The sequence below is a fragment of the Oryctolagus cuniculus genome, chromosome 3 (assembly GCF_964237555.1).
Source record: "Oryctolagus cuniculus chromosome 3, mOryCun1.1, whole genome shotgun sequence".
Classification (NCBI taxonomy): domain Eukaryota; kingdom Metazoa; phylum Chordata; class Mammalia; order Lagomorpha; family Leporidae; genus Oryctolagus; species Oryctolagus cuniculus.
Window position 1 is genome coordinate 2172132 of NC_091434.1, and position 15679 is coordinate 2187810.

At 59.3% G+C, this 15679-nt stretch overlaps 1 protein-coding gene and 1 long non-coding RNA gene across 4 annotated transcripts in view; both read left to right on the forward strand.

Annotated features, from left to right (window-relative positions):
* Positions 1-950: 950 nt before the first annotated feature.
* LOC138849141 (uncharacterized) lies at positions 951-7315 on the forward strand. Its single transcript, XR_011387543.1, has 3 exons — positions 951-1394; positions 2717-2819; positions 3548-7315. It is a non-coding gene; the product is annotated as an uncharacterized lncRNA (long non-coding RNA).
* A 7830-nt stretch (positions 7316-15145) lies between these two features.
* ILKAP (ILK associated serine/threonine phosphatase) overlaps positions 15146-15679 on the forward strand; it is a 35202-nt gene continuing 34668 nt past the window's right edge. For all 3 annotated transcript variants that reach the window (XM_051838240.2, XM_070069965.1, XM_051838241.2), the window contains exon 1: positions 15146-15310. In XM_051838240.2, the coding sequence (XP_051694200.1) occupies positions 15256-15310 (55 nt within the window). In that variant the 5' untranslated portion in view covers positions 15146-15255. The remainder of the gene's footprint in view (positions 15311-15679) is intronic.

The window sequence follows — 15679 nt, forward strand, 5'->3', positions numbered from 1 at the left end:
ATAACGAGGCTGATTCCGTATCTTTGCCGTTGTGCCCCTGGTGACAGTGAATCTGGGAGTGCGGGTGTCTCTCACATGCCGACTTCATTTCCTTCGGATATTTTCCGAGAAGTGGGATAGCTGGGTCATACGGCACATCCAGTTTTAATTTGTTAAGGAATCTCCATACCATTTTCTGCAGTGGCTTTGCTAATTTGCGTTCCTGCCAACAGTGTATTAGGGTACCATAGCATTGCCAGCATTTTTTAAAAAAGGTGTTTTATTCATTATTTGGAAGGCAGAGTGGCAGAGAGAGAGAGGGAGAGGCAGAAAGAGAAAGATCTGGCTGCATCTTCTGTCTGTCTGCTGGTTCATTCCTCAAATGCTGGCGACAGCCAGGGATGGGCCAGGTGGAAGCCAGGACCAGGAACCTAGCCGATCTCCCACGTACCATCTGCGGCTTTTCCAGGCACATTAGCAGGAAGCTGGATCGGAAGTGGTGCAGCCAGGACTTCACTCTACATGGGCCGCTGGGCCCCACCAGCTCAGCCCAGCACCACAGTGCTGGCCCCTCCCCCAGCCACACCCCCCTGCCTAGCTCTCATGGGCCAAGGTTCTCTGGCTACCTGGGGTCTTTTATGTTTCCGTGTGAATTTAGGAATACCCTTTCTAGTCCTGTGAAGAATGTCGCTGGTAAATGTATCTGGATTGCATTGAATCTGCAGATTGCTTTAGGTAGTGTAGACATTTTAACACTATTAATTCCTCCAATCCATGAACTTGAGAGATTTTCCCATTTTTGAATGTCATCTGTTTCTCTCATTTTGTGATTTTTCATTGTAGAGGTTTTTCATGTCCTTGGTTAAATTTATCCCTAGGTTTGTCTTTTTTAATCTATTGTGAATGGGATTTATATCTTTTTTTTTAAATAAATATTTAATTGAAAGACAGTTACAGAGAGAGATAGAGACAGACAGAGATAGAGACAGATAGAGACAGATCTTCCATCTGCTGGTTCACTCCCCAAAAGGCCACAAGGGCAGGAGCCTGGCTGATCTGAAGCCCGGAGTCAGGAGCTTCCTCCGGGTCTCAGAAGTGGGTGCAGGGTCCAAGCACTTGGGCCATCTTCCACTGCTTCCCCAGGCGCATTGGCAGGGAGCTGGATAGGAAGTAGAGCAGCCAGGACTTGAACTGGCGGCTACATGGGATGCCAGTACCAGAGGCGGCAGCTTTGCCCACTGCACCACAGTGCCAGCTCCAAGGGATTCGTACCTGAACACTGAAAAGCCTGAGTGCACTTTTGGACGTCTCCAAGCCAAGGACACCGCAGGCCCCTGCCAGTCCTCCCGGCTGAGCCAGCTGCAGTCCTCTGGCCGCTGGATCCTGGGAGACCTGCTCTCCTGCCCACAGTCAAGGTTCTTCCTCCTTGTTTTCTGCCTCTGCTTGCTCGTCACACACTTTCCTGGCCATTCTGCTGGAAACTGCTGGCAAAGTCCGCTAACTCCGAGACACTTCCGTTCTCGTCACACTAAACGGTGCCGTGCTTGACGCTGTCGACGGCCCTGTGCCCTGAGCAGCATCCTGTCCCATGTTCTTGCTGCTGCTTCAGCCGTCCCTTCTCAGACTCACGTGGGGCTCTTCCTGGCCGGATTTCAGGCATCGTCTGTGGCCCACGTCTTTCCTTGGTCCTCTTCTCATGTCGGGCTACAATCTGTGGCCTCCATGGCTTCCGCTTCTGGTCAGCCCAGTCCCCTCCGGAGCGCTGGCTGCTGCCTCTCAGGTGTCCCACAGTTCCTTCAGGTTCCACCTGACCCAGCTTTCCCGGAAAGCCTGCACCTCCTTTCGTGTTCCAGGCCCCTGGGAACATCACGGTCATTCTCAGTCGCCCAGGCCAGCACGCCGCCAGCTCAGAGCGGTGTCTCCCTGCACCTCCTTTAGCCCAACACAAGCAGTGTTGACTCCGCCTCCACAGGGGGTTGAATGGAGCAGTGAACGAGTCCTCATCTTACGTGAGCGGCCTTCAAAAAGTTTGTGGAAGCTGGAATTAGAACATAAGCTTATTTTCATGGAAAAAAAATTGAAAGCCATGCATTATTTCTATAATTTTCTTTTCTTAAAAAAAATCACAGTATTTATTTTTAGTTCACTAATTTGAAAGAGAGGCCGTCCATCCACTCGCTCACTCTCCACTTACCCACGACAGCCAGAGCTGGGAGCCTGGAACGCTCTCTAGGTCTCCCGCGTGGGTGGCAGAAACCCAAGCAGGTGAACCTTGCCCCCACCTCTTGGGTGCACATCGGCAGGAAGCTGGAGTGGAGAACTGAGCTGGGACTTCACCCGGGGTGAGGCATCCCCCCGGGCACCCACCTTAACCAGCACCCTAGGCGCCCACCCCCATAATTATGCATTTCCTGGGACCTTATGGTGGTGGGTAAAGAGAAGACCCCCTACGTGGAATGTCACCTCCTGAGCTTCGTTCCTCCCGAAAGCCCAGCACCCCAGCGCTCATCCATCCGGGACAGCGGGTGCGTCTCCCCTGGGTCAGCTCAGGGCTCACCAGCAGTGCCTCTGAGCCCCTCCCTCTGTCTGTCCCCTCCTCTTTGCCGGGTCTGCCTTGCCGCCAGCGCCTCGCTCTCCTCCCCACGGGCCTGCGGGTGGGACTCTGTTCCTGGTCCAGGTTGCTGCTTTGTTTCCCAGGTGGCACATTTCAGGTCACAGCTGTTCATTTGTCCTGCAGGTCTGTTGTCAGGCGTTGCCGCAGCTGGCCGGTGACAACCGCGCTTCATCTCCCGCGTGTACCATAACTGGGGGAGACGGACGATGGACATCGAACAGAGCAGGTGCTGTTTCTGTGCCACGGAGAAAATCCCAGGAGGTCAGGGCACGGGGGGGGGGGGTGGGGTGCTGTGGAAGGAAACGGGTGCAGCCTCAGTGAGGTCCATCACAGGTGGCCTTTGGTCAGCGCCATCTGAGCAGACACGTGACGTGAGGGAGCCGCCCAGCAGCTGTCCCGGGAAAGGTGGAGTGAGGAGCAGCACAGGAGCCTTGCGGAAGGCCGGCCCACCTGCGGGGACTGTGCGGCGGGGATGCGCTCCGCCGTCTCTGGACACATGCCCCCTTCTTCTTCTTTTAAAAGAGTTATTTATTTGAAAGAGAGAGAGACAGAGAGAGAGACAGAGAGAGAGATCTTCCATCTGTTGGTTCATTCCCCAAGTGGCGGCAACAGTTAGGGCTGGGACAGACCCAAGCCAGGAGCCAGGGGCTTCTTCCAGGGCCCCCACGTGGGTGCAATCCTGGGGCGTCTTCCACTGTTTTCTCAGGCGCATTAGCAGGGAGCTGAATCGGAAGTGGAGCAGGCGGGACTCAAACCAGTGCCCATATGGGACGCCAGTGCCGCAGGCGGCGGCCTCACCTGCTACGCCACAGCGCCGGCCAAGGAGATGCCCCCTCCCAGAGGAGCAGCAACAGTGCCAGGGGACTGTCCGTGGAGCTCTGAACACGCGGGCGTGTCGGTGCTGTGCTGCCGGGACAGCCCTCCAAGCTGGGGTTGCTCTTCTCCACTTCACAGATGAGGTTCCAGTGGGTTAAGTAGCTGTTCCGCGACCTCGCTTTTATTAAAAAGGCAGTGCCCGCTCCCAGGAGAAGTCAGCTGCCCCAGAAGGCACGCCGTGGAGGTGTTCCTGCCCCCTCCCGCCCCACGCCTTGGTCTCGCCGCAGCAGTGTCTGTGACAATCTGTCAGGTGCACTTTTGGATGCTTTCCATGCACTTGCAACTGTCTATTTCTAGGATCATGTCTTTTTTATGCAAATGGGGCCATTCTGCACATACCGTTCTTTGACCTTTTTTTAAGCCTAAAAAACAGAACCATTCATTCAAGAGTATCAAGTCAGCGCTTTGTTCTGGGCCGGGACACAGAGCTGGGGAAGACAGCTCCCCCGTGTGCAGCCCGCGTGGCACCTGGCTGGTCCAGAACACACAGATCAGTGGGGGTCCTGGTGTGGATGCCCCCACGGGCGATGCCAAGGACATTTCCCAGGTTCTGCCGAGGTCAGCATCCTTGTGTACTTGGCAGCTGTCCCATACGAGTTTCTAGAACTAAAATGGCTGGGCAGGGGCGGGCACTTGGCGGAGACTTAATTCACTGTTTGGGACAACTACATCCTGTGTCCGAGTGCCAGTTGAGGCCCGGCTGCTCTGCTCCTGATCCAGCTCCCTGCTCTTGCATCCTGGGAGGTGCCAGGTGATGACCCACGTCATGTGGGACTGGGTGGAGCTCCCGGCTCCCGGCTCTGGCCTGGCCCAGTCCTGGCTGTGGCGGCCATGTGGGGAGCAGACGGAAGCTGTCTCCCCGTGTGTCTCTCTGCCTTTCAAGTAGACGAAACATGAATGAACAGTTTCCAGTGTCGAACAACTGCTGTGGATTGAGAAGCTTGCGGGTCCTCCCTCTGTGACGGCTGCCTGCAGGTCTGTCACCGTGCGTTCTCTCTTCAGCCTCTGGGGGGCGCCGCTGTCCACACCGCACTGGCGGGGACTCCTGCTGCACTGGGTTTCTCATCACAGGGAAAGATACTGAATTTGGGGAGTGCCTTTGGCAACTTTTGAGATAATTACATGTTTATCTGATCAGATTCATCAATACTGAGCTGCGCTTGTGTTTTTATATTCAACCAGCGGTTATGGCGGGGTGAGGTCCTGCTGAACTTGGTTATACGTACATTGTGCAGGGTATTTTACTGTTGCTACAGGCTTATTTATTTTATTTGACAGGCAGGGTTACAGAGAGGGAGATACAGAAAGCGAGATCTTCTATCCACTACTCCACTCCCCAAATGACCACAACAGAAGGGGCTGCGCCATTCTGAAGTCAGGAACCTGGAACTGTGTCTGGGTCTCCCACGTGGGTGCAGGGGCCCAAGCACTCAGACCGTCCTCCACTGCTTTCTCAGGCACATTAGCAGGGAGCTGCATTGGAAGTGGAGCAGCCGGGACTTGAACCCTATATGGGACACCAGCATTATAGGCAGCATCTTAACCTACTAACCTCAACACCAGTCCTGTGTAGGGTATTTTAAAGATTATTTATTTGAGAGGCCAGTGCTGTGACGTAGCGGGTAAAGCTGCCACCTGCAGTGCCGGCATCCTATATCAATGCTGGTTCAAGTCCCAGCTGCTCCACTTCCAACCCAGCTCTCCGCTATGGCCTGGGAAAGCAGTAGTAGATGGCCCACGTGGGAGACCCAGAGGAAGCTCCCAGCTCCTGGCTTTGGATCAGCGCAGCTCCGGCCGTTGCAGCCATCTGGGGAGTGAACCAGTGGATGGAAGACCTCTCTCTCTCTCTCTCTCTCTTTCTCTCTCTCTATCTCTCTGCCTCTGCCTCTTTGTAACTCTGCTTTTCAAATAAATAAATGAATCTTTTTAAAAAAATAAAACTAAATCGACTTCTGTGAGCAGATTTAGGTTCACAGCAAAATTGAGCAGAAAGTACAATTTCCCACATACTCCGGCCCGTTGTCAGCGTCCCCCAGCAGAGGGCGCATTTGACAGCCCTGAGGAGCCGACGCTGACGCCCTACTGTGCAGAGTCCACGCGGGACCACAGGGTCACCCGGGTGTGGCACACTCTGGGCTCGCGTAGCGTGTAACGTCACGTTCCCACCTTCCTGGTGTCCTACAGGGAGGGCGCCGCTCTGCCCACCCCTCCCTCTCCCCAGCCGCTGGCGACCACTGAGCTTCTCACAGTGCCCAGAGATTTGTCTTTTCCGGGGCATTGTATGGGATTTTTGCATCAAGTGTCCCAGGTGCACTGCTGTGCGTGCGGCAGTTCCCCGCGGGCGCCATCTGGGCTCGGGTCAGCGTCCTGCCTTTGTGAAGGGGTGGGGAGCCTCCCTTCTCTGCCTCTGTGCTGGGAATGGCTTCACTGCACTGGGACGCTCTGGCTTCGGTTCTGAGTGAGCCCACTTCATCGTCGGGCCTCCTGCCGCCGTCTTGTTCCGCCGTATTTTCCAGGGCCTTTCCAGGCCGGGGGCTGGGGGAGAAGGGCCTTCTTGCTTTTAGTCTCTTGACCCTTGAACAGGAAATTTCTGTCTCTTTTCTCCCTCTCTCAGTCCCTCTCTCTCTCTCAGGCCTCTGTCCATCTGAACACTGGCAATGGGAGCAGCACGGCCCCGTTTTGCCTCCTGGATGAGACGCCGGGTCTGACGCCCGCACACGTGCCTCCCCATGGCCGGCATCTGCTTTCTCCTCCCGCCCCCATCTCCCCCGTCCTGCTCGCTCAGCTTCCCCCACCTCCTCTCACCGTCTCGTCGCTTCCTCTCCCTTGGTCCCTGCTTCCTCTCCTCTCTGCCCCTTTGCCTCTGCCTCTGTGGCCTTCATCCTCTCCTCCCTCCACTCCTTCTCCTCCGGGCTTTCTCCACCTCTGCCCCGGGCCCCAGCCTCCCTCCCACCTGCACAGGTGACTCCGTGGCAGCTTCGCGTCTGCGCTGGCAGTGGGCGTGGAGGCGGTGACAGCCCAGCGTCTGCAGGGTGGGTGACTTCCGCCCCTCGTTCTCTCCACCACATCATCAACTCAGGCCGTCCTGCGGCACCGCATCCTCAGGCTGAGGACCCCCGCAGGCCACTACCAGGGCAGTGTGCCCAGTGCTCTGGGGCAGCCGGGTGCCCACGTGGAGAAGTGCTGGGAAGGGGGCAGTGCGCTCCTCCCTCTGTTCCCCAAGTGCCACCACCAGCCCCTGCTGGGGCCGCCCTCCCGGGTCTTGGTGAGGGTCCACCCGGCCCGCGTTGCTGGGGACCAGTGCCGGGAGGGTACTCTGATGGGACCTGGGACCTTGTTAGAGGACACAGCCTTGTGTGGGAATGCCGGGACAGTCACAGGGAGGAATTCCATTTCCCATACGTGCTGTTACATGGGATGGGGCACGACAGGGCTGGGGCTGGCCACGAGCCCAGACTCCAGTCTTCTAGCCAAGGATCGAGTGAGAACCCCCAAACCTGAGACTCCCAAGGGAGCCTGGCTGCCAGCTGGCGCCTCGTCCAGGGCCCCTCACAGGTCCTGTGGGCACAGGGCTTTGCCTTGTGTCTTCCGGCTTTGCCTTGGCTTAACCACAGGCTGCACAAGGCTGTGAGGCCCAGGATTTCTTCCTGAGACCCAGCTGTACCCGTGTTCGGTACACATGCAGACGCGTGGGAGCTTCCCGTGGGCCCGGCACAGGCCCTCAGGCACCGGCAGGGGGAGGGGGGAGGCATGAGCTGCACGGACCCTGAGATCAAACGGCTGGGGCAGCCTGTGCCCCCTGTACCCAGGGAGGGTCTGAGTTGGAACCTCACAGGCTCAGGGGGAGGCAGGGCCTCTGCTGTGGAGAACCAGGAGAGGAGCGGGGGGGGGGGGGGGGGGGCGGCCGGCAGGACGCGGGGCGGAGCAGAGGGGAGCGGTCTCCGCAGGTGGGCTCCTGGAGGGCGACGGGGGAGGGGAGCCTGCCTTTCAGACCCCAGGTGTCACCCTGCTGCCGACTTTGGCATCTGATTCCTAAAATAACATCAAGTACTCAGTGTGCCCAACAGGAGGGCCGCGCCGAGGGCCTTCTGCTTGGAGGGGACTTTGGCGTCAGCCCTGCAGGGGGCGCTGCCCTCGGTGGCTTCCTTCCCCACACGCCCTGCCCTCCCTGTCCAGCGGGCTGCAGAGCGTCCGTTCCGAAGTTCTGGTTACTCATGTTGTCCTCAGAGCTGGGTGGCCCCCACCCCAGCCCCCTCACACTTCCAGCCCTGATGCGGTAGGCTCAGAAGTGGAGGAGCAGTGGGCAAGTTGGAGAGGGTAGCACAGGGCACGCGCCCTGCCCTGCACCCTGGCACCCTTGTACCCATCCACAAAGGCCACGCACGTGAGGCCAGGGCCACGGCCGAATCCAAGGCTCGGCTGGGTGCCCCATGCTCCTCCCAGAGCAAGGCCACACCCCCTTCCCCCGTGTCCCCTCACTGTCACCCAGCTTCTGATGAGGACTCAGGCACAGCTGAGCCCCCGGTGAGCTTGGCTCCTCCCCAGTGAGGTGTCCTGTCACCCACGGGCGTCGTCTGGTCACCTTTCTCAGTGTCACGTGCTCACGGCCCACGGGGCACCTGTGCCTCTCCTGTCACCCACGGGCGTCGTCTGGTCACCTTTCTCAGTGTCACATGCTCACGGCCCACGGGGCGCCTATGCCTGTCACCCACGGGCGTCATCTGGTCACCTCAGTGTCACGTGCTCATGGCCCACGGGGTGCCTGTACCTCTCCTGTCACCAGGGGCGTCATCTGGTCACCTTTCTCTGTGTCACGTGCTCACAGCCCATGGGGCGCCTGTACCTCTCCTGTCACCCACGGGCGTCGTCTGGTCACCTTTCTCAGTGTCACGTGCTCACGGCCCACAGGGCACCTGTGCCTGTCACCCACGGGCGTCATCTGGTCACCTTTCTCAGTGTCACGTGCTCACGGCCCACGGGGCACCTGTACCTCTCCTGTCACCCACGGGCGTCGTCTGGTCACCTTTCTCAGTGTCACGTGCTCACAGCCCACAGGGCACCTGTACCTCTCCTGTCACCCACGGGCGTGGTCTGGTCACCTTTCTCAGTGTCACGTGCTCACGGCCCACAGGGCACCTGTGCCTGTCACCCACGGGCGTCATCTGGTCACCTTTCTCAGTGTCACGTGCTCACGGCCCACGGGGCACCTGTATCTTTCCTGTCACCCACGGGCGTCGTCTGGTCACCTTTCTCAGTGTCACGTGCTCACAGCCCACAGGGCACCTGTGCCTGTCACCCACGGGCGTCGTCTGGTCACCTTTCTCAGTGTCACGTGCTCACAGCCCACAGGGCACCTGTACCTCTCCTGTCACCCACGGGCGTCGTCTGGTCACCTTTCTCAGTGTCACGTGCTCACGGCCCACAGGGCACCTGTGCCTGTCACCCACGGGCGTCATCTGGTCACCTTTCTCAGTGTCACGTGCTCACGGCCCACAGGGCGCCTGTGCCTCTCCTGTCACCCATGGGTGTCATCTGGTCACCTTTCTCAGTGTCACGTGCTCATGGCCCACGGGGCGCCTGTGCCTCTCCTGTCACCCACGGGCGTCGTCTGGTCACCTTTCTCAGTGTCACGTGCTCACGGCCCACAGGGCGTCTGTGCCTCTCCTGTCACCCATGGGTGTCATCTGGTTACCTTTCTCAGTGCCACGTGCTCACGGCCCACGGGGCACCTGTGCCTGTCACCCACGGGTGTCATCTGGTCACCTTTCTCAGTATCACGTGCTCACGGCCCACAGGTGCCTGTGCCTCTCCTGTCCCCCACGGGTGTCATCTGGTCACCTTTCTCAGTGTCACGTGCTCACGACCCACGGGGCACCTGTGCCTCTAACAGCTCTTTGTTCCGTTGCCTGTGTCTCTTCCACAGCACACCTGCCAGCCGTGGCCAGCCGTGGCCGTGGCCATGTTTTTTGCTGCACCGAGTTGGGGGGGAACCAGGGGACAGGAGAGGATGGCGGGAGGAAGGGCCGGGCCAAGCGGCCGTGGCTTTGAGCCTTCTCCTGACCTCCCCTTGCCTCCGCCCAGCTCCCGATTTGCCCCTCGTGTCCTCCAGCCCTTGACCCATCCCCCGTGGGGCCTGAGCACGCCCCTCTCAGGGTGGTTTATTTTAACCAGATCTGCCCGCTCGTCCTCCCCGGAGGGACTCAGAGGCTGAGGGAGCTGCTCCTGGCCCTCGCCGGCTCTCCGTGGACCAGCGTTTGAACCAGGGCAGGGAGGACTGGAGCCACCGTCCCTCTCCCCAGCACTTCATTGTGGCAAACAAATGGCAAAGGCGAGTTCAGTTATTATTGTTGCCCGAAACTTAGCAGTTGAAAACAGCCACTTTATTTTGTTCCTGTTTTGTGGGTCGGGGTCAGGAACCTCAGACGGACTTGTTGGCTGCTCCTGTTTAAGATCCTTCACAGGGTGCTGTCAACATCTTTCCCGGAAATCTTAACCCGACCCATCTGTCTGCTGGGCTTTTTCTCTTTCCCATGTTACTCCAGCCCGTAGTTTTGTAAACTTCCCACATCACAGATCGATGATACTCTCTCCACCTCCCAGTAACATTTCCCCGCACTTTTCTAGCTTTTTTTTTTTTTTTTTTTTTGACAGGCAGAGTGGACAGTGTGAGAGAGAGACAGAGAGAAAGGTCTTCCTTTGCCGTTGGTTCACCCTCCAATGGCCGCCGCGGCCGGTGCACCGCGCTGATCCGATGGCAGGAGCCAGGAGCCAGGTGCTTCTCCTGGTCTCCCATGGGGTGCAGGGCCCAAGCACCTGGGCCATCCTCCACTGCACTCCCTGGCCATAGCAGAGAGCTGGCCTGGAAGAGGGGCAACCGGGACAGAATCCGGCGCCCCGACCGGGACTAGAACCCGGTGTGCCGGCGCCGCTAGGCGGAGGATTAGCCTAGTGAGCCGCGGCGCCGGCCTTCCCCGCACTTTTCTATAAGCCCGTCTTCTCGAGCCCCTTCCAGCTTCAACCTGCTGCCCAGTGCCAAGGTGGTACCATATACTTAGGATTTTTGATGTCTCAACATCAAAATTACCAAATTAGTACCAAATTAGCTAACAAATTACCCCCAAATATAACAGCCTAAATGTGTTTTAAAAATTATCTTTCTGGTGCAGGCATTGGGTGCAGTGGTTAAGGTGCTGCTAAGGAGGCCTACATCCTTTATCGGAATGTCTGGTTCAAGTCCCAGCTCTGCCCCAGTCAGCTTCCTGCTCATGTGTGCCCCGGGTGGCAGAGATGACGGCTCGGGTGATTGGGTCCCCGCCCCCTACGTGGGAGACCTGGACTTTTAAATGAAATAAAAATGCATTAAAATGTCTCCTGCCTGTGGCTTTGTGGCTCAGGAATTCACGAAGCCTTATCCGGGCAATCCTTGCTTGGGGAGTCCCGAGAGAGTGCAGTCAAGTGTTGGCTGGAGTTTGGTCACCTGAGCGTTCTTCAGGGCTGGATGTCCAAGACGACTCACTAAACATGGCCAACAGCTGGTGACGGTTTGGGCTTGAAGCTTAGTGGGGGTCATTGAATATGGTGCCTGCATGTGGGTTCTGAATTTAGCATGGCAGTCTCCTTGGGATGGCGTGTGTGTGTGTGGAGAGAGAGAGAAAGTCCGGCCAGTGCCTTCGTGTGTGTGTGTGCTGGACTCCTTATGGGGCGACTGTCTTCCTCCAGAATAAGCAACTCTAAAAGCCAGCTGGAAGCTGCGTGACCATTCGTGACCTCACCTTGAAGACCATACAATGCCATTCCATCTGCTCCTTGTTGGTCAAAGCAGTCAGGGCCCCCTGAGTCTCGGGGAGGGGACATGGTGGCAAGGACACAAGAGATGGCAGTGAACCTCGGACAATGCCGACCAGTAAGGCACCCAGTGATGCTCTCCTTGTCTCTAGGCAGATTGAGGTCTGAATCAGGAACCTGTGCCGTTTTCCCAAGAGCCGAGGAGTGAGCATGGTTTGTGCAGCCCTGGGCAAGCACACGAGGCATGACGCTTTGCTCCAGCCTCGGCGACGTTCCGAAGGTGAGAAGGTCCCGTTGTGTGCTTTGAGCTCACGGTGGATCTTTTCATGCATTCAGCCAACGTTTGTGATCACCATTGTGTGCCCGGTGCGAGGGGCACAGTAGCGGAGAGAACAGGGCTCCTGACCTCCTGCAGTCATAATAAAATATCCGCACACACATAAAAGTGCAACCGTGACAAAGCGTGCAAACCGTGACGAAGGAGGAGTGCTGTGAGAGTGTGTGCAGAGGTTTTTGTTTAAGGAACTCAGGAAAAGGTTCTCTGACAGATCAATGACTCGGCTGAAATCTCAGGAATGAATGGAACTTACCCAGGAGAGGGCTGAGGAGAACGCTGAGCCAAAGGAGCCCGTGAGAAAATGCCTTGGGACAAAGAGCCAGTGAGAGCAGCACAGGGACTGGAAAAGCCGGGAGGGAGCTGAGGAGCAGGGACACAGACTTGGTGGGGGTGCTCCGAGGCACCTGGGGTCGGGTGCTGTGGTGCAGCGGGTTAAGCTGCCGCCTGCGATGCCTGCATCCCACCTGGTATAGGTCCTGGTTCCTTTGATTCCCATCCAGCTTCCTGCCAATACACTTGAGAGACAGCAAATTATGGGTCAAGTTCTTGGGTTGTGGTGGAATGAGAAGGCCATGCCAAGATGGCTGTTGGCAACATAAACTACCTGGCAACAGGCTGTGATTGGATGGCTTCAGAAACCACATGACAGCAGAGCCTAACTGACAACAGGCTGTGATTGGATGGCTTCGGAAACCACATGGCAATGGAGCCTGCCTGGCAACAGGCTGTGATTGGATGGCTTCAGAAACGACCTGGCAACAGGGTGTGATTGGTTAGGGGATAGACCGCCCCTTGACTGGATTGGCTGCCTTGGCTATATAAGCTGCTGTACCAACTGAAATAAACGAGTCTGCAGGCTGCTTGTCTCTGGCCTGTTTTGGGTTCCAGACACTCATGTAGGAAACCAGATGGAGTTTCTGGCTCCTGGTTTCTGCCTGACCCAGCCCTGGCCATTGTGGGCATTTAGTGAGTGAACCAGAGTTCTCTCTCTCTCTCTCTCTGTCTCTGTCTCTTTCTGTGTGTGTATATGTCCCTCTTGTTTTTTTTTTTTTAATTTTTTTGCCACTCTGCCTATCAAATAAATAATAAATATATTTAAAAAAAAGACTTACTCTGTTCTTTTCTAATAGTCATTAATTATCCCAATTTCCATGGGTCAGAAATTCAGGCACAAAAACTGAATCTTCTCAAAAATTGTGCAATCCAGGTGTTGGCCACGATGGGAATCTCATGGGTCTCAATCAGGAAGATCCACTCACAAACTCACAACGTGGTAGCAGAGCTGTTTCTTAAAAAAAAAAAAAAAGAAAGAAAAGAAAAGAAAAGAAAAGAAAAGGAAGGAAGGAAGCTTACTTTTTTTCATTTGGCGGGCAGAGAGGTAGATCTTCCACCCACTGGTCCACTCCCCAAATGCCCACAACAGCCAGAGCTGGGCAGGCTGAAGCCAGGAGCCAGAGCTCCATCTGTGTCTCCACGTGTGTGACAAGGACCCGAGTACTTCAGCCACTATCTGCTGCCTGCCATGGTGAGCACAGCAGGAAGCTGAATCAGAAGCAGAGTAAGCAGCACTCGACGGCGGCAGTCCCATACGGTTAGCAATGTCCTGAGCAGGGACGCCGACCACGGTGCCAGACGCCTGTCCCAGAACTCAGTTCCTTTGCAGACTCAAGGACTGAGGGGGAGAGAGGGGGAGAGAGTGAGAGAGGGGGAGAGGGGGAGGGAGAGAGAGAGAGAGAGAGGGAGAGCGGGGGAGAGGGAAGGAGAGGGGGAGAGGGAGGGGGAGAGGGGCAGAGAGGGAGAGAGGGGGAGAGAGAGTGAGAGCGGGAGAGGGGGAAAGAGGGAGAGAGAGGGGAGGAGAGAGGGAGAGAGAGGGAGAGAGAAGGAGAGGGGAAGAGGGGGAGAGAGGGAGAGAGAGAGGGGAGGAGAGAGGAGGAGAGAGGGAGAGAGGAGAGGGGGAGAGGGGGAAATACCTCGACAGAGCAGTGGGCGTCTCGGGACAAACAGCTCGCCGTCTGTACACAGACTGGGGTTATACGGGAATGGGGTCCAGTTCTTCCTGCTGCCCCCACCCCTGTTCCTGGACAAAGGGTTTTCTGGGTGTGAGGTAAGACGCCTCCCGAGGGTATCAGACCGGGTAGCCCACGTGGTAGCCACGAGGGTCCGGGCAGGACTTTGCCATACTGGGCTGCCTTCCACACACACCACTTGCAGCAGAGGGAATCTCGCGGCCACCTCAGGGTGTCCCCCACAGGCGGCCCTGGGACGGAACAGAGGGAAGCGCCGGCCCTGCAGGGAGGAGCAGAGAACGCGCTTCGGTGGGGTACGTGTCAGCTCAGGAGCTCCTGAGCCGTCCGACGGCTCCGCACTTATGCGAACGCGTGGGTCTGGAAGTGGAAGGAAGTTTGCGGCGACAGGTCATGTTCGGGGGGTGGCAATTCTGGCCAGATGGGGGAGATCACCCAAGGAGCGCACCCCGACTCAAGTCCTAAAGAAGCCCATCCGTTAGCGGTGGGCAGAAGCTGAGCCCACGGGAGACGGCGGCAGAGCAGCTAGCACATCGGGGAGTGAGGTCCCAGGAGCCAGAGGCCAGCTGGCAGATGCGCTGGGGTCGGGGTCCACACGCGCTCAGGACTGCGCCCAGCGGAAGCGGGGAGTCCCGGGCCAGCAGAGCAGAGACGGGTGACGCGAGGTGGAGGTGGGCAGAGCGGGCGAAGTAAGGAAACGCGGGCCACGCGTACTGTTGCTTCAGTCCTGCTGCTGCCAACGTGCAGATGAGAGGCGTGGGGGCGCCCGCCGGGAACACGCGTGTCGTCCGACGAGCCGGCGGACCTCTGCGTCAAGGGAGCGCCCGTACCCCGGGGCTCCTGCTGGATCTGGGGACGGCTTCCGGAAGGGGGCACCGGCATAGGCGTGATGGTGCCGCGGGAGGGCCGGGCGCCAGCCAAGCCTGCCACTGGTGGGCGCAGCGGGCACTCGGTAGCTCGCGGGGGGCTCGCGTGGGCATGTCCACGTCTGCTTGGCGGGGTCTCCTCTTCCCACTGTTAGTGCTGGGCACTCGTCTCTGGTCCTGATCTCTGATCCTGATGCTTTGTCGGCGAGAACGCCAGGCCCGCTCCCGCCGTCAGGGGTCCCCCCCTCGCCTGCTGCCCCTCGGACCCGGCGGTGGCCAGGTCAGGGGACGCCTGCTCGCCGTCCTAACGCCAGGCCGGATCGGCAGCCCCGGTGGAGCCGAAGCGACGCCCAAAGCCCCTCGAGGCCTTCCCGGACAGGAGGGGTCGCGACGGGGGTCCCGGAGCGCGGACACCCCCTTCCGGACGGGCCTCCTCCGCCAGGGACGCCACGGCCCCGACGGAGGGCGGGAGCGGACGCGGGAAGCAGGGGCAGCCCCGAGCAACCCCGACGCGCGTGCGCGAGCCCCGCCCCTCCCGCGGCCCCGCCCCCGCGCGCGCGGGACTCTGGGGCGGCCGCGCAGCGTCGCGCGCCGATTGGCGGCGTCCGGGGCCGCCCTCGGGTGACTGACGGCGCCCGGTTGCCCCGCCCCGCCCCGCCGCCCCGCCGCCCCGCCGCCGCCGCCGCCGCCGCCGCCGCCCGGGTGTGGAGCCGGCCGCGCTCGCGGGCTGCGCGTCTGCCCCGCCGCCGCCGCCGCCGCCGCCGCGCCTCCGCCATGGACCTGTTCGGGGACCTGCCGGAGCCCGAGCGCTCCCCGCGGCCGGCTGCCGGTAAGCGGCATCGCGCCTGGGCGGCGCGGAGGAGGAGGAGGAGGGCGGGCGGCGGCGGCCTGAGGCGGGAGACCGCGCGGCGCTGCCAGGCCGGGACCCTCCCGGAGCCGGCACCGCGCTCCGCCATCTTCGCTGCGCGGGGAGGCCGCCCGCGAGGGCTCGGCCCGGGCCTGGGCGTGTGCAGCGGCGTCGGCCGCGCCGGCCGCCCGTGCTGGGCGAGCCCACGCGCCCGCGGCCGTCACCCGGTGCAGTTCGGCGAACCCTGGGTCTTCTCGGGCGAGCCGTGGGGCCGGACCCGAGCGCAGCCCGGAGAGCCTGGAGCCGGGCCTCCGCGCCTGCGTGAGGGCCGGGGCCGGGGCCGGGGCCGGG